The 21670-nt window shown below is 47.5% G+C and overlaps 1 protein-coding gene across 5 annotated transcripts in view; it reads left to right on the top strand.

Moving 5' to 3' along the window:
- Nucleotides 1-21670, top strand: part of LOC142573066 (uncharacterized) — a 241610-nt gene that overhangs the window by 20807 nt on the left and 199133 nt on the right. For all 5 annotated transcript variants that reach the window (XM_075682580.1, XM_075682583.1, XM_075682582.1 and 2 more), the window contains exon 4: nt 8444-8572. In XM_075682580.1, the coding sequence (XP_075538695.1) occupies nt 8444-8572 (129 nt within the window). The remainder of the gene's footprint in view (nt 1-8443; nt 8573-21670) is intronic.

Below are 21670 nucleotides of genomic sequence, written 5' to 3'. Positions count from 1 at the left end.
GGGCAACCTGAAGGCCCATACGCCATCCAACCCGTGGGCCAGGCTCTGGCAGCCTGACGCTATCTTCACTAGCACCCGGGCCAGGCTCAAGCCACCCTTTTTATCGGGCAAGCCGGTGCATGTACAGAGCCCCACTCGAGTCTGGAACATGGGCACAATGGCAGAATGGTTCTTCAGCGTGACATGCAGAATTTGCTTGAAGAATTTGAAATAAATGATTGAAGCCCTACTCACTGGACATGTTTTTGTGCGATAACTTATGATGTGGTTGTGTATTTTCCTAACATGGTAGACTTTGTATGTATTAATGTATTGTAATTAGACATGATCAAATAAATTGTATTTAATCTGTAAATGAATATTCAGTCACTGCAACATTGGCATGAAGGTTTTTACACCTGGCTGGGCGGGCTCGTTCTTTAGTGATGGCGGGCCTGGGCAGGGGCCAGGCTCGGAACTGTGGCCCATGCACAGCCTAGTCTATACTGCTTGTCTGATTAGGCAGTCCCTCTTGTGTCCTACGGTTTCAAGCTTTGTGGAGCAACACATAGGTGGCATTTTAAGTTACGGCCACTAACAACAGCCACACTGCGTGACAGTTGGAGCATACTCACTCACATTCACATGAAATCCCCCCTGTTGGCGACGTTCAAGTGAGCTTGAGCCAAAAGCCAGAGCTGTTATCTAGGCACTCAAAGGAGATCATCTGGGCAACCAGTCAAAACTTAAGAAAATGCGATTTCTGGCCCCCAACCCTTTGCACAGGACTGCATTAGATATGCTAGTTACTAACCAAACAAGTTACGAAAAATATTGCTTCCGAGTTCTTCCTAATGCTTGTTCACAATATCACTCAAGGTGTAACTTCTAGTATGCTGAAGCTTTATTTGTAATTTCAAATAGTGGGGGGGATGTTCAAAAGGCAGATACAGGGCACCATACACTTGCGTGTCGATCTTTTGCCACTGAGACAGGGTTGCCTGTGTTCTTTTGAAGAGGCGACCCTTTTGAGAGCCAGCCGTCTGCGAGTTCTGCAGCGCTGGTTTTGTCTCGCCTCGAGAGATGGCGCCACGCTGTCACGGAGCAAGAAACATTTAGGAGAGGAAACTCCGCTGTTTGCGGCGACCAGAAAAGGTCACAAGCCCGCGGAGCCGCTATCGTGCTGGCGGCCTGAAAAGAAATTACCGCCGTTGAGAGCGCGCCGGTGCCCGGGCGCTGCATTTTTTTTTCGCCGCGGCTTCTACGACGCGCCGCATGGCGCCGCCACTGTATATGGCCCCGTCGGCGCATACAACAATTGTGACTTTATCTGGTTGCCCGCGCTCGCTTGCGCTGACGGGAGTTTCACCTCCTAAATGTCTTACTCCGTGCACGCTGTGTAGCGGTTTTATTCTCCTATCGGGGCAGTGCACTCTGTCTTTCTAATGTCTTTCGCTGCTTGCTGTACTGCCTTCAGCCGGTTTTCTTCTAGCTGGGCAGCATTCATATGGACTGGCGCACAGTATGGCGGGGTGCGGTGTGGGGGAGGTGTGCCGTTGCAAACATGCACTACACCCATTTTAAGATTGTGGCTAGTGTTATCTCCAACCAATCTGCTTTGCTGGTTGCCACTTCATGCTTGCATCTACTCTCGATTACAGGAAAGCCCACATAATTTTTTTTAAGGATATGCACTCACTCACTCACACGCACGTCAACTCACACTCATTGGCATTCGCTCATGTTCATACTCCCGCTAGCACTTACTGGCACCCATTCAAGTCCATACCTATGTCCACTCACTCACCGTCACTTTCTCATGGTCATGCTCGTGTCCACTGGCCTCCACCAATATTCCTTCACGTTCGTACTCCCACCTACTCACCTGCACTGGCATTCACAAGCATTCACACACAGACTGACATTGACTCATGTTCATACTCATGTCCACTGACGCTTGCTGACAGTCACGGTCACACCCATGTCCACTTGCACTCATTTGCACTCACTCATGCTCTACGTTACTCTTACACTCACGACTGAGAAGTAAGAGTGAGCAGGCTGGCCTATGGCCCACACCTGTGTCCGCTTGCACTCATTGGCACTCACTCATGCTCTACGTTACTCTTACCCCCGAATGCAGAGATCTAACTTGGCTCGAACTTGACTTCTGGCAGTCTCAAGACAGCTTCGCTGCGCGTCCTAAATTGTGCTCGAGCTTGTGGACGACTTGCGAACGACTTGGCTGTGTCGAAGTCCACTCAAGTTTCAAGTCTGCTCCCGGGCTAGCTTGAAACAAGTCTGCTCCCGGGCTAGCTTGAAACTGACTTCGTGTGTTATTCCAACATGGCAGCCTCCCGAACGGACGTTGTGCGGAGGTTAGCTGCTTTCGAGTTTGCTTGCCACGCCATGGATACAGCATTTTCAGAGGCGCAGCCCTTGCCGAAAATTCCGCGACCTGCCCTACGTGACCGAGGGAATCCGATGGAGCTGTACGATGACAAACAATTCCTCAGTCTCTACAGATTCACGAACAACGCCGTGCGACTTCTCGCTATGTTGCTTATCCGGGTAAGCGGGGACAACAGAGGACAGCCTGTGTGTCTCCCATGCTGCAGTTGCTGATGGCTCTGATGTTTTACAGCGCTGGCACGTTTTAAACAGTCACCGGGGGAGCGGTCGGCATTCCTTAGTCAACAGTGTGCCGCGCAGTTGGAAAGGTGACTCTGTTTATCGCGAAGCACCTGCGCCCGATGCTGGTGCGCTTCCCGCAGTCACGGAAAGATTGATTGCGAGTGTATTTTCTCATCTCCAATGACTACACATGCCATCACCAGTTATTAGCGCTCACGACCATATTTACGCTCAGCATGCTGAACTGTCCCGCACTCATCCACTGAATGCGAAACATGCGCATGAGCATAATAAGAAGTAGCCCAAATGAGCCAGTCATGCAGAACATGTGCGCTTACCAGTTTTGTGGCGCTCTCTCTTTTCTTTTGCAGCTTCCTCTTTCCACTTTTGCTTCAGGTTAGTCCAGCATTTTTTCACTTGCAGGTGATCGCGCCGCGTAATCCCATGGTTGGCATTATATTGTTTGCTATTTCTTTCCACGTCTGATTCTTCTTGGTCAACGAAGCGACATCAGTTTGTTTGCATTCCACAATATGCTTGTAGTCGTTTACGAGTGTCCCCAGCAGGCTCTTTTCGTCTTCTGTAAAATGGTGTGCCATCTTGCGTTGTGGTGCATTCTCTTGGGAGGAGAGCGTACCAAGGGTGCCACATTTCAGCGTCAAAGCCTGTTTACGGGACAGCAATTTCGTACCAAATGCGGCGCGCGGCCGTCGCGCGAGCCCCACAAGTTGTTTTCCTAACAAACGACACTTTCCTAGCAGACGACACGTGCTGCCAATTTGTGATGTCTACGACTGTACCACACTCTCACTCTCGTTCTCAACAAACCCTCCATATGAAGTAGAGAAATCGTTTGCACGTGTCATTTTTATTATTTATTTTGTTTTTTATCTGGTGTTGTCACCCATATGGGTCCGGACAGGGGACTCTACAGCGCTCCTCGTTCATAGCACATGTTGCAGCTTTTTTTTTCTTGTTTATGACTCTGGCCTAGTGCGCGTTCGAATAGGTTGGCCTTTTCTACAAAGGGTCACGTAGCCCGACCAGAACAAGGACCGTCGCCTTCCTGCTGGAATGCCTATAGGCGAAAAGGGACGTGCGAGCTCCCTCAGAAACCGACCGTATGCCTCGTCTCAGCCTCTTGTATCCGGTTACCGGACCAGACGGCGCGTGAACGCCTTGCGGCAATCGTTCCTGCAATCGAGAACAAAAGCCGTTGAAAGACCACCATACGAACGAACCATTTCGTTCGCTTCTCTACGGCCAGCTATACAAACGCGCAACAAGACCTCTGAGTTAAAAATAACCTAAAACCAAAATAAATGTGACTATAAAATTGATTTGCACTCAAATACACTGTCGCCTAAAGGTGGAGCAGCGACTTAAGGGGTGACGCAGGTCTTGAAATCGCAAAAAAATGCAAAAATATGCCAATTTTCAAAAATCGCGATTTTGAAGTCTTCATTGTCCAAAGTATTACCCCACAAAGTATTATTACTCAGTTCCTTCTTGAAGTATTAAAAAAAATGGCATTTGTAAGCATCGGTGGGCCAGAATTGAAGGTCCAGCTCGAAAATTTGCCCTAATTTCAAGCCGCCAAAGCTCCGGACGACGCATGGCGATCGCCGCCATCTTGGTCTCGTTTGAAAGCTGGTTCTCCGTACTTCATTTTGGTGCCATTCAACACGACAAAGGCATTCTGTAAGCGACGGTATCGGTGACATTTTCGAAGGGTGAAAGTCGGAAAAAGTGACGCTGATTGGGCGAAGTGCGCACTTCTTCGAGGCGCAGCCCTCCGATTGGCCCTGGCGCGCGCCTCCTCTCCTTCTTGAGCCGGCGCGGCCGCATGCTGACGGCGTGGTGCCTTCGCGTCGTCTGCAGTCGTCTGCATGTGCCCGAGGCTTCTCTTTGTTGTGCAGTGTTTCGCACCCCTCACTCTCTTTTCGCATCGTTCGTGTAAATATTTTCGTCGTTAATTCGCTCCCTTTTACCTCGCACTTTCGTTACTACATTTATTAGCCAGGCTGCCATGCGTAGGTGCGTGCATGTTTTTGTGCCGTTGTTCTGATGGGGCGGGACTCGCGTTTGAAATCAAGCATGCGGAAAGTGGTCCGCATGAAGAGACGTGCTTGGAGCAAAATAACTGCATCATCGAAAACAACTACGGCAGTTTCGGTACCACCTACCGACGCCGCTGCGCCGGGCTCAGCGGGAACGGCCACTACGGTGTTGTCGCAAGTTGCAGTACCACGGTCCCCCAGGGCTGCTGCGCCGCACTCACCCAGATCGTCAAGTTTGGTGTTACCGCAAACTATCGTACCACGGATCAACGCCGCTGTTCCAAGCTCCTCAAGAACTTCGGTGTCGCTTCAAGCCACGGCACTGCGGGTCGACGCGGCTGCTTCAAGCTCCTCGAGACCGTCAAGTTCGGCATCGACGGTGTGGCAGCTGGACTAAGCTCGCGTGCGCATCACATCGACACATCATTTCACACGGAGGCTTAGTGTGCGGAGCGCGAAAAACGTGCAGACAACATGAAGTCTTCCTTGACAAAAAAGTGTGTGACTTGGAAGTTCGAGCTTTTAGGCGTCGGCGCGGTGAGTGACGACGACGATCGCGGCACGGAGTACATCATTGTGGACATGAAAGTTTTGCAAACGCTTTTTGTGTCCACAACGTGCAGCAAGTGTGGGATGGCTACTATCGAGCTCAAAAAGGGCAATGAGAAACAGTACGGCCTAGTGGTGAGGCTACTGCTCACGTGGTCAAGTTGCGATTTCGCGGAGCAGCACTTTTCGTCCCCACGAGTCACCGGAGCATCAAACATCGCGCCCTTTGAGGTCAACTTCAGGGCAATGAAAGGAATACAAAGTATAGGGAAAGGAGTGACAGCCCTCGCGGACTTTTGTGCCACCCTGAATGTCTCCCCCCGGGGCCTTCACCACAAGACCTTCAGGGGACACACGGTGCGAGCTTGCCAGACAGTAGCTACAGCCACAGGGGCAGCAAGCGTGGAAGTAGTCAGAACCGTCTACAAGGACTTCCTCAACCCTGTAGGACATGTGGACGTCATTTTTGATGGCACCTGGAAAACCCGTGGCCACAATTCTAACATAGCTGTGGGGTGCATTATTGAACTTTACACAGGCCTGGTGCTGGACCATGTTGTCCTTTCTCGGTATTGCCGTGGCTGCCAAGGAGCACCTGATCCCGATGATGATGGCTACGGTGACTGGGCTATGACCCACAAGTGTCAAAAAAACATTGACTGCAATGGCGGACGGATGGAGACACAAGCAGCGCTGATCCTGTTCAGGCGGTCCCTGCAGAAGAATGGGCTGCGCTACACAACGATTCTGTCTGATGGCGATAGCCGCACTTTTCATGCACTGACTGAAGACAGCATCTACGGATACTTGGACATTGAAAAAAAAAAAGACTGTCTGAACCATGTCCATAAGCGAATGGGGACAGCCCTTCGCACCTTGGTGGAGAAGAAAAAAGCCCAAGGAGAGTCTCTTGGTGGAAAGGGGAGACTTACCCAGGATAAAATAAAAAAGATAAACTATTATGGGTATGCTCTGAGGAGCCACAGACATGACATTCCTGCAATGCTGTTGCACATGACTTCAACGGACGAATCGCCTGATCACACTCATTATCCTGAAGGTGATGACTCCTGGTGCTTCTTCAACCATGTCCTTGCCAACTAAGAGGAGCCACCACTGCATAAAAATCCTCTGCCAAGGTTTATTTGCAATGCTCTAGAGCCAGTCATTGCAAAGCTAGGCGACCAGGCCCTCTTACAGCGCTGCAGTGATGGCATGACACAAAATGCCATTGAGTGCCTGCACTCTGTGATCTGGACCCAAAGCTCCAAAAACAGACACGACTCATTGCTGGCTGTGGAAAGGGGTGTTGCTGAAGCAGTGTCACGCTACAATCAGGGAATGACACAAACCAGCAAGGCTGTTGCAGTGCAGCTTGGCTATAGTCCTGGCAGCTCCCTCATTCGAAGGAGCCTTGAAAAGGATAAACAAAAGCTTTACAGGTCTAAGAAAGGTCAACAAGAGCCTGTAAAGATGAAGAAGAGAATGGCCAAGAAGCACAAGCCTGACAGAACGCAAGACTACTGCCTAGGTCTTGTGTGAACTTGTGAGAGCATTCAAGAACTTGAAAGTGACTGTCTGGGTATTCCTTTTTTTTTTTTGGTCAAGTCCCTTCGCCTTATGAAAGGTTTGATAAAGTTTCCATGAATTGATTTCGGTAAATTTTGTGTTCTTGTGCTCAGCAACACTTGGGCAACATGTTAGAGCCCTAAGGTTTTCCATTTGTTTAATAGACAAAAGGGCTAGTGGCAGTAAAACTTTAAAAAAATTGAAATGCAATTTTCTCAGCTTTCTTTTTTTCGTCAAGTGCTTTTGTCTTACGGAAGTTTTGATGATGTTTACGTCAACTGATTTCAGTGAACTAGGCATCATTTTTTTTAGTAATATCTCGGCTATATCCTAAAGCTTTTCATTTCTTCTTAAATGTGATAGATTATAAATTAGATCAAATCTAGGCTAATTGCTGCCAGATTGTTTTTTTTTCCGAACTTTGCAGTTTATTTGTGATAATCACAATTACTTTGTTGGTGTTTGCTTAGCTTTAGGATATGCAGTGGGCCTTTGGAAATGTCTACATATTCTTAAAAACACTTTATTTTAATGAGAAGTTATCAAAAAGGTCCGTAAGAAATGACCTAGTTAGAAGTATTGTATTCTGTCATATCTTTTCTTCCAAGTGAGATACTTTAAATCAAAACACATATCTGAAATCAGCATTCTACAATATATCTCCACACAAAATTTAAGCAACGTATGTAGAAAAATAAAAAAGTTTTCAGGACCCTCATCTCCCCCTAAATAATGGTGAAACCTGCAACTCAAAAAGCATGCCAAGACACCAAAATTTGAAGACCACTTAAACCCGCCGGGAACGTGCGCTTTTCGCAAGCAACACTGCCCATCGCAGCAGCGGACGTAGCCAGATGGAATAAATTTACCCAAACTATACTTCAGCACTTATGCCCTTCCAGAAATTTGGAAAGATACATATTTTTTTTTGCTGTACAGCGTGCCTTACGCTAATAAATTTATTGTTAACCACGAACACAGATGAGCAACCTGCTTTTGGATTGAAGCACAGTCTTGACTTCACGAAACAAGTCAGCTTGAGCGTCTATGAAATGCAAAAGCCGACTTGGGCGCTTTGAAGTTCGCCTCTTGCTTCGGGCCGACTTCATCAAGTCCAAGCACGATCCAAGTTAGATTTCTGCATTTGGGGGTTACACTCATGACTGAGAAGTAAGAGTGAGCAGGCTGGCTTATGGCCCACTCACAGTGCTGACAACACAGTATGCTCATGGGCACCACCAATGGCCCACTACATCTTTTTCCAACTGCAAGGTAATCAGCTGACAAACTTTGATGACATGCATTTCATGTTATCGCTGTCATGGTCTGGCTGGCACCATTTGTTCTTGTGCACACGTTTTCCTTGCTGCCCTGCCTTTGCATAAATGTACATGCGGTGCGCTTACACGCCGCATGCGTATTTAGAACTGCAAGCTTCCAGAAAAAGAAGTGAGGAAGGAGTGCTCTAAAAAGTTGACTCCAGCATGTTGCCAGGGCATTAGTTAAATGCGCTAAATGCAGTGCATGATATTTGAGTTGGCACTCCTATTTATCTTCCTCCGTGGTTACGTGGTTTCTTGCCTTTATGTTGCAAACTACAAGCTGGTAGCCTCTTGAGTTGGCTGAATTATATCGTTTTGGCTCTGTTGTAGAGGCAGCTGGCGGAATTGAAGTACAGGTGGCCCAGAGAGCCCTGGGTACCAGTGGACAATGTCGAGAAGGTGTTGCTGCTCAAGGCCACGCGAGTGTCGCCACTTTTTCTGAGGCACGTTGGACGCAAGGTGGGTGTTGACTTCAGCATTCTCTCTAGGACCCCATCCTGTGCTTAGGTGCCGAGCAGTTGCCTTTGTTGTGGCTTTCCGATAAGTATTTGATCAGAATGTACGATTTCTTGTACCCACTGTTCCTGTAACCATTGTGACAGTGGCGGTGTCCGGGGTTATGACAGAATTCTGTTGGAGGTGCAGTGGAAGAGTGCTTGTGTACCAAGCTCCGGGTGCACATTATATAACTCAAGGTGGTTGCAGGGATGGAACTTGCGCCAATTGCGCCATTTTGATACAAATGCGAATTGCTGCGCCGAACTGTGCCAAACAGAAAATTGACCTAAATTGCGCCATGCTGGGTCAGAACGACTTTGTCATGCGGGCTATGACAGCGGCCATGAACAGCGACAGATTCGTTCTCCGAAAAAGAGTGCAGCCATTCACATTCCGCACACTGCGCGACGGTGCCTCCTGCACAGTTTCTCATAATTTTAGTGCTACTAACGCTGGACATTTATGCGCTTCCAACAAGTGGCCAGCACACGTGAACCCTGCCTCCCCTCCCCCACCAGTGCCTTGAGTGCGATGGAACACGCGCGCTTCCTCCCCACTTTCCTTCCTAGCGCGCATGAGATAGATTGAGCCGCCATCATTGGCTCACCCTCGCATGCTTTTACTCACACATACAGCATACGGCGTGTGGCGACGATGTTATCGCCCCAGGACTTCATATTAAACATCGCTGCGACAGCAGAAATGTGCCTGGAGTGTCCATATAGTTGTTGTCACAATAAAAACAGATTACAGTAGCTTTATCTTATACGGACCCAGGCTGACAACATTTTCTGCTATCATGATGGTTGGGGCAGAAATATATATTTCGATCGTAGTGTCACCAATGTTTTCGGCTTTACAGAAAAGCATGTGCCATGCTGCCGCTTGACTCACTCATCTGTATTCTAGTACACTATAGCTACAAAATGTGCTTCTACTGCATGCTTCATGTTGGTTTATTCTGTGTTTCTTCGTTGTTTCTCTATAGCTACAAAGTGTGCTTCTACTGCACGCTTTGTGTTGGTTTATTCTGTGTTTCGTTGTTGTTTCTAAGTGCACTACCATATTTCGTTATTCCACCAACATTCACATTGGCCAGCTCCAAAGCGCTCCAAAATGAAATTTTATCTGCTCCAAATGGCTCTAAAATGAAATTTAGTCTACTCCAAATTGCTCCAAAATCCAATTTCGTCTGCTCCAGACTGCTCCAACATGGAAATTCACTTGCTCCAAAAATTGCTCCAAAATGACTTTGGACAGTCCCGCCCCTGTAGTTGAAACAGAAATATGAAACCCTCCACTGGTGCCTCAGGTGCCACAGTATCTTAGTGGCTATAGTGTAGCGCTGCTGAGCTTTTCAGAAAGTGAAAGCCTCCAGATTTTCTCTCTTGCACCTGCTTGTAATTGCGCCTGCATACAAATGGCTCGTGATTCCTGAAATGAGACACTTGTCCATAACGCTCGCTGGCTCCTCATTCTGTGCAGTTCTGCTGATCAAGTCGTTCGTGCTCGTGTTTGTCGGTTGCGTCGAAGTCGTTCCTGGCCATGTGGTTTCTTAGCCTCGTTTGCTCATTGCTGAAAGGGAAGATGGCTGATCCACCCACTGATCATTGGCAATGCATGATATTGCCGGTGAAAAGAAAGTGCACTGCTATATATATTTGGAAATGAAGTGCTTCTAACCGATGATGCATTCGTTGCAAACATGCTTGCATCGGATAGCGACGACGGCAGGGATGGCAGGGCAGGCTGCCTCACCATTGTTCTCACAGGAGGCCCGGCAGATGATTCAGTCCCTCCAGAGCTTCGTTTTTGTGAGGAACCTTCTGCTGCACAGAAGTATGTCAGCTAGCTTCGTGTAAAACAAGCAAGGCCAACGGACATGGAGTTTTGTCGTGCAAGCCAGCGAGAAGTACGTGGCAAGATGCTTGTGGCAATATCACTCCAGCATTTCTCCTGGATATCTTGAGCTGACAGGCTGCCGCAACAACCTTCTTGCATTTTCAGAGTGATACCTCAGTGGAGCTCGCATGCAGCTTGCAGCCTGAGCTTGCAGCTCTTTGCAGTTGTTATAGCAGTGCCATTCTTAAGAGCCGACAGTCGTGGCTTGTTACATGCCATCAGAGTGTGCAGGAAGCAGATTTGAACAGTTTGAATGACTGAACACAATCTGCAGCTGAATGTAGGAAGGGGGTGGAGAGGGGCACTGGGCCTCCCCGCCATTATAGTTTTCTAGCAGCAGCTCTGCCATCCCCCTATGTTGGTTTTTTTTTCATGCGACCCGGTTATAACAATTATTGGTTCGAAAAATGGCATTTTCGTGACACTTGGTTATTGCTATAAGTGGATTCCACTGTACTCGTGTATTGGCTGCACCTGTGTAAAGGCCACACCCAGAACTTTGTAAAAAAAATTCACAAAAGATATATATTTCGAAATTACCTGTGTATAAGTCGCACCTTTCATTTTTTAGAAAGTTGGCTGTGTAATCTGTTGTGTGGTGTGAGAATTCTGAAGCTTTTATTGCGATAGCAATTATGTGGACACTCCAGGCACATTTCTGCCGTGGCTGGGAGGTTCCATGAGTGAAACCGTGTAAGGGTTAGCCAGCAAATGCGGTTCAATCTCGCGTGCCCTTTCCTGTTGCATGGGAGGCAGGGGGTTCAGGCGAGGGAGGAAGGGTGTTCTTCTCCGGCGGCTTCTGGGGTACCTCTTCGCCTGCCGCTTCATACACAGGGGAGACAACCGCGGTGTCTACTACGGCATTGGCCACACAAATCGCAGACCCTGTAGTAGACGCCTTTGGTGGACGCCATAGGGACGCGTCGCCGGCGCTTGTGTGTCTTGAAAGCGATCTGCAACAGGGCCAAAGTGCATGCCTGTACGAGCCTCATCTTCAAAGCTATCTGCAATGTTTGCAGAGTGCGCTTAGTGCCACTAGCTTCATATGCGCTGTGCTTTCGACGTTTTGTTCGTGTTGAAGTGAGACATGCATGAAGGTCAATTCACTTGCTGCTGCCACGATTCCTCACTCCAGAATTTCGGCAGCAAGTTTCTTAGCTCATCGAGCAGATGTGGTGCTTTCGACGTTTTGTTCGTGTTGAAGTGAGACATGCATGAAGGTCAATTCACTTGCTGCTGCCATGATTCCTCACCCCAGAATTTCAACAGCAAGTTTCTGAGCTCATTGAGCAGATGTGTTCATGTTTACCTGTGTGCCCATGACACCGTGCTGGTTAATTTAGTTAAAACATGTTGGCGGGCTAGTTCGTTTGAGTACATGATAGAATGGCTAAGCTTGACTGAACAAGGACGTAGTAGGAAGAAGCAGACATGCAAAGACAGCACTGTCTCTGTGTGTCTGTTTCTCTCTACGTCTTTGTTGAGTCACGCTTACATATTCTATCATTGTTAAATTAGTTAGTAAGTGAATGTTTACAAGTTTATATGGCCGATGAAACTACTATCCTTACTTTGTATAGCTGTCTACTAATTTTCTATCGCAATTGGTGCTTTGCCTTTCGGGTGGAACTGTGAATTTTTTTTTTTTTTAATCAGCAGCAAAACAAAGCAGCCGTGATGAGTTTTCGGGGCTTCCAGGTAACAAAAGCACAGCTTCCAAGATTTAGTGGTTGTCTCCGAGACGCTGCCGTCGCTGGTCTGTGGGGCGTCACAATTTATTCCAACCGGCAGGTGACGTACTACGGGAAGAAGCAAGAATAGCCAGAGCCAGTACAAGCGAGTACTGTAGTTCAATAAAGGCAAATACCACTAAATATATTTACGAAAAAAAAAATCATTTTCCTCTGTGTAATGGCCGCACCCCCAATTTCCACCTTAAATCTCAGAAAAAGATCTGCAGCCATTGCACAAGTATACACGGTATCATTCTTACTCTCTTCAGGCACACAATTCATGTGTTCTGTAAAGTAGAAATAAATTAGGACATTGCATGTATGATCCTTCGTTTAGAGAACGTAGTTTTCTCACAGGAATGCCGATGCCAGTACTGACACCATTGGTAGGTGAATGAGGCAGTTGTTCACGCTGCTTTGTCGAAGAGGCCTCCACTTGCTGCCCATTTGGAATACAAGGCAAACAGTGCACCTCTGCAGCTAAATAATAATTCAGCATAACATGTTAAAATATACCCATGTATGTCATCATCATCAGCCCATTTTTATGTGCACTACAGGATGAAGGCCTCTTCCTGCAGTCTCAAATTACCCCTGTCCTGTGGCAACCGATTCCAACTTGTGCCTGCAAATTTCCTAATTTCATCACCCCGCCTAGTTTTCTGCTGTGCTCAACTGCGCTTCCCTTCTCTTGGCACCCATTCTATAACTCTATGGTCCACCAGTTATCCATCCTACGCATTAGATGGCCTGCCCAGCTTCATATTTTTCTCTTAACCCTTTGACGGCCAATGACATAAATATACGGCGCCGCGAACAAGTCCGAAAATGGTCGATGCCGTATATTTACGGCGCCGTCTGTATGTTTAAAAAGCACGCCAATTTCCTAACTTTTTCTTTTCTGTCATGTGCTGCCACTATGTGGAGATACAGGGAATTTCTTTTGCGCACCTCCCTCTCTCGGTTCACTCCTGCGCGTCTATATACCACCGCTCGCGCATTGGCATGCACGCGGGCGGGCGACCGTTTGGATTTTGTTTTGCGGGCGGTTTCGGCATATTTTGCGCTTGCGAAACTGATGGCTATCTCGTTCCTAACCACTCAAAGGGCGACTGCTTGTTTCTCGCTCGTTTAGTGATCACGGGTGCGCATAGGAAGGATGCCGCCATGCATGTGTTTTCATTTTTCTTTTTTTTAAGACTCGCAAAAACTAATTGCCCTAGCTGGTTGGCGATAAGATGAAGATTAGCGGAAGTTTGTCACACGTGTTGCTGTTTTGATGGGCACACAACCAAACAGTTTTCTTGAGTGCGTGCACCTACGCAGTTCGATTACGCTATGGACGTACGTATTAGTGTAAGAGCAGGAACATTTGAGGTTTGCAAAATATTCTCGTGTGCGGATTTCAAACCCTTGAACTATGTGCATAAAAATGCATCAAATTTTTTATTCTGAGAAGTTTATTTCCTTTTTTTATTGTTGTTATTCATGAATGAAGAGTGCATATATACCAACGCAATATATTTTTTTCTTACTTTACGGTCACCCTAGAAAAATTACAGTAATTTTTTTCGAAATAAATCCCTAAGAAGAATCGGAATCTGCAATAAAAAAATCGACCCTTGGCGGTCGCATATGGTGAAAACAATCGACCCTCAAAGGGTTAATGTCAATTAGAATATAGGCTATAAGCGTTCACTCTCTGGTCCACACCACTCTCTTCCTTTCTCTCAATGCTGCGCCTAGCATTTTTCATTCCATCGCTCTTTGCGCAGTCCTTAACTTGTTCTTTGGCTTTGTCAACCTCCAAGTTTCTGCCCCATATGTTACCACCGGTAGAGTGCAGTCATTGTACACCTTTCTTTTCAATGACACTGAGAAGCTTCCAGTCAGGATCTGGCAATGCCTGCCATATGCATTCCAACCCATTTTTATTCTTCTGTAAGTTTTCTTCTCATGATCAGGGTCCCCTGTGAATAATTGACCTAGATAAACATACTGCTTTACAGACTCTAGAGGCTGACTGGCGATCTTGAACTCTTGTTCCCTTGCCAGGCTATTGAACATAATCTTTATCTTCTGCATATTAATCGTCAACCCCACTCTTACACTTTCTCTGTTTATTGTTTATTGTTTTTCTGTTTTTCATTATTTATTTTAATTCGTCCCTCAGTGTTGCTGAACAGGACAAAGTTATCTGCAAACCATAGGTTGCTGAGATGTTTGCCGTTGATCCTCACTCCTAAGCCATCCCAGTTTAATAGCTTGAATACGTCTTCCAAGCATGCAGTGAATAGCATTGGAGAGATTGTGTTTCCTTGCCTGACCCCTTTCTTGATACGTTAGTGTCTACTTTTCTTTTGGAGACCCGTGTACGTAGTCGTACGTCGTATCAAACGTACGTAGTCACATTTAATTTAAGGAAGTGCAGGCGAGTGCGAGTGACAGCCTTTGAGGTCAGCTGCATAGCGATGTTGATAGCCTGCCATGTCATTCCTTGTAGCTTTTTATTTGTTTTAGTTATTGAGGTCTAACTAGGTGGCTCATGTATATGCTTGAGGAAGAGCCTGGAGAAATGCCAGGACATCGTAGGAAGCTGAAATTCACTGTGATGATCCCTTGATAGATATCCCAGGGGGCTAAAGAGCCCTTTTCTTTAATTTCCTCTCCAAAAAATTTTAAAACAACCTTGAAGTTGATGTTGCCAGTAATGACCACATTCATCAAAAATGAATTGCTTATTATAATTTAACTGCACCAGCTTTCAAAAAAAGAAGCCTGTTACGCCCTGGCAACGTCATTCAGGAACATAATAAAAAAAAACGGCACACAAATCTGAAGAGCGGTTCTTGAGATATCGCCTTTCCCAGCACCACTACTAGCTAAAAAATCCATTCCGAGAAAACAGGCCTTAAAGTTGAACCCATGTTTTTTTTTAGAAAACTCCTGCGGAGCTTATAGTTAACTCTTGCGGCTCCAGGTACACTCAATGTGTCAGATTTTCGACTGGCGACAGCTGACAGCACAGTTCCGCCGCTGAAAAGTGCCTACGCAGTCGGCACTCGCTGCCGAAGATAGGAAGTTCAATGCTCTTACAAGACGCATATCGCGCTCCCGTGCACCGAACATCTGCACTGTATTGGGCTTTGCTGGCATCGCGTGCAGCGAAGAACTAGCGAAAAAAAAAAAAAAAGCTGAGAAAATAATCTAAAAGATAGTGCAAGGTGATGAGCAGCTCGCAAGCTCACATTGAGGCGGACAGAGCAAGGGGCAACAACGACACGAGCGCGGCTGGCGCGGCATCAAAGGGAGCAGCCGCCGCCGCCCACGCGGCAGCCAATGGCAGGCGCGCTTTAGCCCGCGGGATTTGAACGCGTTGCTCTGGCCAATCAGCGCTCCGCATTGCATCGCGGAAAAATGCTAATAGCGGCTCAACCGCGCCGATGATGCCGTTTTGCAAGGCGGCAGAACAGAGAGAAAGAATTCACGGTCAAAACTACAGTCTACTAGAAGAGTTACAGTGCGCTCACATCGCGGCAGAGCTTGACGCACTTCGTGTCGACGCCGACAGGTGGCACGGTTTGCAGCGTCACCTGAAACTTTCCTACGCGTTGCTGTTTTGACCGTAATTAAAGTAAAATGCACGACATGCAACACACGAAATTTCTTTTGGTGCACCTTCGCAGTGTGCACTGAACTAAATTACTATTGTTGCGGTTGATCTGCAGATAGTTGGCGATGTTTTGTTGCCAGAAGCACGAATGAACTAACCTTGCTATTAATACTGTTCTGTTAATAGCTTGAAACGGGCGCTGCAGCCACCGTAGCAAGGGACACTCTAGTGTTTTCTCTTGCTGATCGATAAAATTGCGAGTCTGGTTTTGCCACAACGACCATGCATCCGCGTTTCCAGCACCACCGCGCCGAATTTAGCCACCACTTCGTTTTTTATTTTTCTCAGGTAAGGCGCATGCAGTGTGGAAGTATGTTTTACTAAAGCAAACATTTTCACGTTGCCCCACCTATATCACACTCTTACGCAAAGGTACACCCCTTGGGGTCTATATCTGCCACACAACGATAATCGTCATCTGCCTTCAATTGCTTGCGTTTCCTTTCTTGAAAACGCCACGCCCACTACTTTCCTGTCGGGAATGATATGTCATGCTGATAACGCGAATGCCATTCGTTACTGGGGAGTACCGGGCTCGCGGTGTTAAAGAAAAGAAATACAGATAAGACACAACGATTATTATTGTGTGCCAAGATACGACTCAAAGGGCGTAAACTTTTCTTAGAGTGCACGTTGTCCTGTCCACGCTTTTCAGCACGTTCTCTGCTTATTCCTGAGATTTCGGGCTGAGTCGGCGTGCAGTAAAGCACTCGGTCAAGGTCGGGGAGTTGATGTGAACTCCTATACTTGAAAGGATTCTTTAAATCAAAAAGAAGCGACAAACAGTGCTGACGCTTTGCCGTAATGCCCTCCTCTTGCGCCGAGTCATGGTCTATCCCGGAAGCGCTGGTGAAAACTCCGAATAGTTATTGTCTAGTGTGCATCGGTTTGTTTTCTTCGCGGGTGCTTTGTCATTTTCACACCTTTTCCTTTTGTTCCTGGGCTTCGGTGTCGTCTTCATCAGCTACTGTGGTAAATTCGGAAGTATCGTGGGAACAGCATTTTCTGGTAGCAGTGGCTTCTCACGAGGAATTCGCACCTCTTTGCCGTCTATAAGGTGCACGAAGTCCCTAATTATGAATCGTAGTTGGAAGTGCAACTCACAGACGGCGCAAGATTCATCCAGTGTCTTATCTGCACGGTGGAGGTTCCTCTCCCATTCCTTTCGTTGTTCTTCATCACGTGGAGCGCTGAAAAAAGACTCCTTTCGTGCATCTTTCACGCGACTGTAGCTAGTTCTGCACCCCGGTGCAAAGTAGTAATTTCTACGGCGGCTTGCCAATCTCACTCACTCACAGTGCACATTGAGTGAAGCGTCAAGCACAGAGGATACTGCTGAAAACGCTGGCTGGACTTGCAGTCGACAGCACGTCGATCCAGAACACTCCAGCACAGAACACTCCACACGAATCGAGGGGAAGTTTTCAGGAGAAACAGGCGGCAGCGCCTCTGGCGGGCGCCAAAGCAGTCGACGCTGAGTGCGCCACGGCGACGTGGCGCAGGGATGCGGCAGTGAGCACACTGCCCCTATTCTAGTACACTGTAGTCAAAACAACACCAAGATGGCGTGGGCAGGCCTTATGGGCCGAGAATGGTGTGCGCGCGAAGTTTGACTTCATTTTGGCATTTGCGCGTGTTTCGTGGGCCACGGTGGCATCAAAACTAGCGTTTTTTTGGTACTTTGCAATTGAATTAGGTGCTGATATTTGCTGGACAGGTAGTTTATGAGACATACAACCCAAAAATATGGTTTTTCAAAACTCGACCTTTTCGCGATTTTTTTGGTTTTCGAGGGCCGCGTCCCCCCTTAAGTAGATTGCTATGGTGCACTTGTGGTGTCCTTCGTTTTCCCGGTACCTTGATTACGTAGTTTTTTTTCAGATAATTTCTGAATTATGTCAGCCGGTCCTTCCCATTGAGCCTCTAATTTGTTTTTCAACGAGGGTTTCAGGATCATTACCTTTTCCCCAACTTCAAAGTCTCGCGTCCGAGCCGTCCTGTCATAGTAATGCTCAGCATTGCTTTGTGCCTTACGCATTTCCTGTTCAGCAATTATTGTGGCAGGGCTTACGTTCAATAACTTTCTCCTGCATTCTGCCTCTCGAGACATTTCAGGCTCCGGCGCTTGCCTGATTTCTTCATTAGATGGTGTACTTTCCGCATTATCCCCTATAGGGCAGTCCTGTTTGGTGCTGGTTGACGAATCCTCCGTCAAACCTGTTTCCTCTACCACTAGACATTCGTACACTGCCTTGGCTGCGAGCTCCCTTGCCTTGGAACGAGTTGGGGCTTGCACTGTTCCCTCACTAAACCTGATTCCCCTGCGTCGTAGCAAATCATCTGATTTGTTGGAAAACAAATGTGGATACTGCGGCGGGAGATGTGCCGAGACGGCGGCTTCAGTGTCCAGTACTCCAAAAGGGCCTTCGATACAAATCTTGGCCACAGGGAGACAAACACTGGAGGCCTCTACGGCTTGCCTTATCGAAGCACATTCTCCTGTGAATTGGCCTTCCTCTACGTACGACGGATGCACCACGTCCATTGTGGCTGCCGAGTCGCGAAGCACTCTAGACGGTTTGCCGTTTACCACGGTCTTGAATGTATGGTTCTAGCAAGTTCAGATTTTGTATGTTACTACTTAGTGACATCAATACTAGTTTGGGATTTCTGCACCCCATGGAGATATGCCCCATTTGCTGGCAGTTGTATCAAACTACTGGTTTCTTTGCCTTGAAAGTTTTTTCCTTCTGCCTTTCTGCACTCCGTTTGGGTGGTTCCTTCTCTCTCTCGCTGTCCTCGTCACTATTTTTCACCGAATCTGACCTTGCCATTGTTTTATACCAACTCGACTTTGACCATCGCTTTGGCTTGTCGGGTCTGTATTTATTGATCTCCTTCTTAGGAGCTTCGTTGCCTTCGTCCGCACGGCGAGTTACGTACTCCTCAGCGAGATCGGCCGCTCTCGTGATAGTGTCTACACCTGGCCTATCCTGAACCCAATACTTGATGTTTACTAGCAGCCGGCGGTAAAACCATTCTAAAGCAACACACTGCATTGTGTTTTTGGCGTTGCCGAGTGCACCCTCTTCTCTGAGCCATTCCTTCAGGTTTACCTCCAAGGTGTGTGCAAAATCTGAGTATGACTCTTTTGGTCTTCTTGACTTCCCTGAATTTTCGCCAAAATGCTTCCGCTGATAATCTGTACTTTTTAAGCAGATTTGCTTTGACTTCATCGAAGTCCTCTGCTTCTTTCCCCATGCGGGCAATGACATCAGCTACCTCACGTGGCAGTAATGTAAGCAAGCGTTGCGGCCACGTGTTTCTCGCGAATTTTGCCTTTTCACACGTGTGCTCAAACTGTGCCTGGAAAAGACCTATGTCCCCTCCTACTGCGTAGGGTGCCTTCAAGTCTGCCATTCTGCGCTCGCTTTCACGTGCCTCTGTACTGCACCTTTCAGTATTTTTAGCTTTCAGGAGCTCAATCTCTAAGCGCTTCATTTCGAGTGCGTCGCATGCAACACGGTCGCGCTCTTCCTTTTCATCTAGCCGCTTATGCTCTTTTTCCTCTAGGTGCTTACGCGCTTCCTCTTTCTCTTCTTAGCGCTTATGCTCTTCCTCTTCTGCAATGCTCTCAAGGCATTCCTTCAGTTCGTCGTTGGCCCCGATCGCTTCGATCGCCTCTGTGGTCTCCAGCTTTCTCATTGATTTGGCAATTTGGAGGCCCAACTCTCTGGCCAAGCTTAGCAATTCCGGCTTCTTAAGTGCCTTCAAGTGCTGCCCTTATTGCTGCTAACTCTTCACTCTATAACAACCTTGGTGCACTCAAAACTTCCGTCAACGGTTAAAGAAAAATCACTGCACTGCACTTTCCAAAAAATATGTAAAGCCAAGTGATATCTTAGTGAAGAAAAGCCGTGCACTCACCATATTCAGTCATGAATCCAGACACCTTCTTTCTGAATGTTGTCACCAGGACGAAGAGGCTACGATATCGTAGTTGTCCAAGTTGGGGTCTCCAGGGTTCCGTATCCCAGTCGCTGCCAGTCAGTTTGTTGTGTATTCCAGGGTAGCATATCATACTACTTCCGAGTTGTAGCGACGCCTGCCTATCGAAGCTCGACCGACATTACTATCGGTAGCGTGGCGTTGTCGGCGGGCTGTAGGCATCCGGTAGACCATGCCGACTGTGCAGGGATGAGACGATTTCTAGTACGAAACTTGCACGGTTTATTCAAAGGTTGTTGAAAGATGAAGAGAAGAGAATGAAGTGATCTCAAAAAGTAAATTTCGGAGCCCCTTAAATAGGCTCTCTACAATCGTGGGAGAGATCTTGGTTCCGTCGACGTCACGTGACCTGCACAGAGTGTGATTCGTGGAAAGAGGGCCCCTCCTCCTCTGGTTATACCGTGTCACTGGTTATACCGAGTCTGCTGCAAGGAGGAGGGCGTCCCGCCTCCGGTTATACCAAGTCTCAGGTCCAGGACTCGCAGACGGTTGTCCTCCTCTTTTGGGTGTTGCTGGTTCGCGGAAGTTCCGCTGTAGAGCTTGACAGTTCGAGGAAAGGGTCCCTTTAAAGTCGCACACACACACACAAAAGAGGCCTGAAAACACTGTAGGGCTTCCGCCAGACCGGCAGACACTCGAGATGACCACGGCGAATTAGGAAGTCACGCTTCATTTTGACGAGGCATGGTGGGTGAAAGTCCTTTCTGCACGAGGTGCCAACCGTAACAGAAGTCACGCTTCATTTCGATGAGGCATGGTGGGTGAAACTCCTTTCTGCACAAGGTGCTAGACGCCAGCCGTAACACCGACTACGTCATTGCTGCTGCCGTCGTCGTCACTGCCACCGTCGCTATCCAATGAAAGCACGTTCGTGACGGTCGCCTCATCAGTTAGAAGCACTTCGTTTCCAAATCTATAGCAGTGCGCTTTCTTTTCACCGGCAATGTCATGCATTGCTGATGATCAGTGGGTAGATCAGCCATCTTTCGTTTCGGAGGCAAGTCAAATGAGGCTGAGAAACAATATGACCAGGAACGACTGTGACGCAACCAACAAAGATTAGCACGAATGGCTTAATCCATTGGCAGAACTGCACAGTGGGCACAGCATGAGGGACCTGCAAGCACTCTGGGGGAAGTTTGCACGGTCTATTCGTGTTTTGGAGGGCGGTGCAGTGTAAAGCTATGGGTACAGCCCATTCGTGTTTGGAGGGGTGGAAGGGTGACGGGAGAGAGGTGCGTGAGGCTGACAATGCAGAGAAGGCTGGAAAACTGCGCAGTGGCGTGCAGCAGCACAAATTTCTCGTTTTCTTTTTTCTTTTCGAGGATTTTGCATTCCATTACCTTTCGGCATGGACACTCAGTAGCCAGACTTCATTCAACCGATAATGTGGCATGGGGCATTGTAGTAAGCTGGTTGTTTCACCATAGAAAACATACAGAAGTTGACGGTGCAGCAGCTTCTCATTGTTATAAATGATATATTGTTGAGACCGTTATCGTTATAAGGGGGTGAACTGACTGTACCGCATTTTACATATTATACGTGGCCAGTAGCTGAGGAGCAGGCAAGGCAGCTTGTATGAGGGAATGAAGGAAACTCACTTATAAAAAGTCTGCACAACTCTCAAGCCTGACGTATTTAAGAAATGATGGAAGTGTGCAGAAGAACACACACTGCAAATTTAATTCAAATTCGTTGACCCAAAAAAATCGCCAGAGTTGCCCTTTTTTTAAGCATTGA

The sequence above is a fragment of the Dermacentor variabilis genome, chromosome 2 (genome assembly GCF_050947875.1).
Source record: "Dermacentor variabilis isolate Ectoservices chromosome 2, ASM5094787v1, whole genome shotgun sequence".
NCBI lineage: Eukaryota > Metazoa > Arthropoda > Arachnida > Ixodida > Ixodidae > Dermacentor > Dermacentor variabilis.
This window is presented reverse-complemented; position numbering and strand designations above follow the sequence as displayed.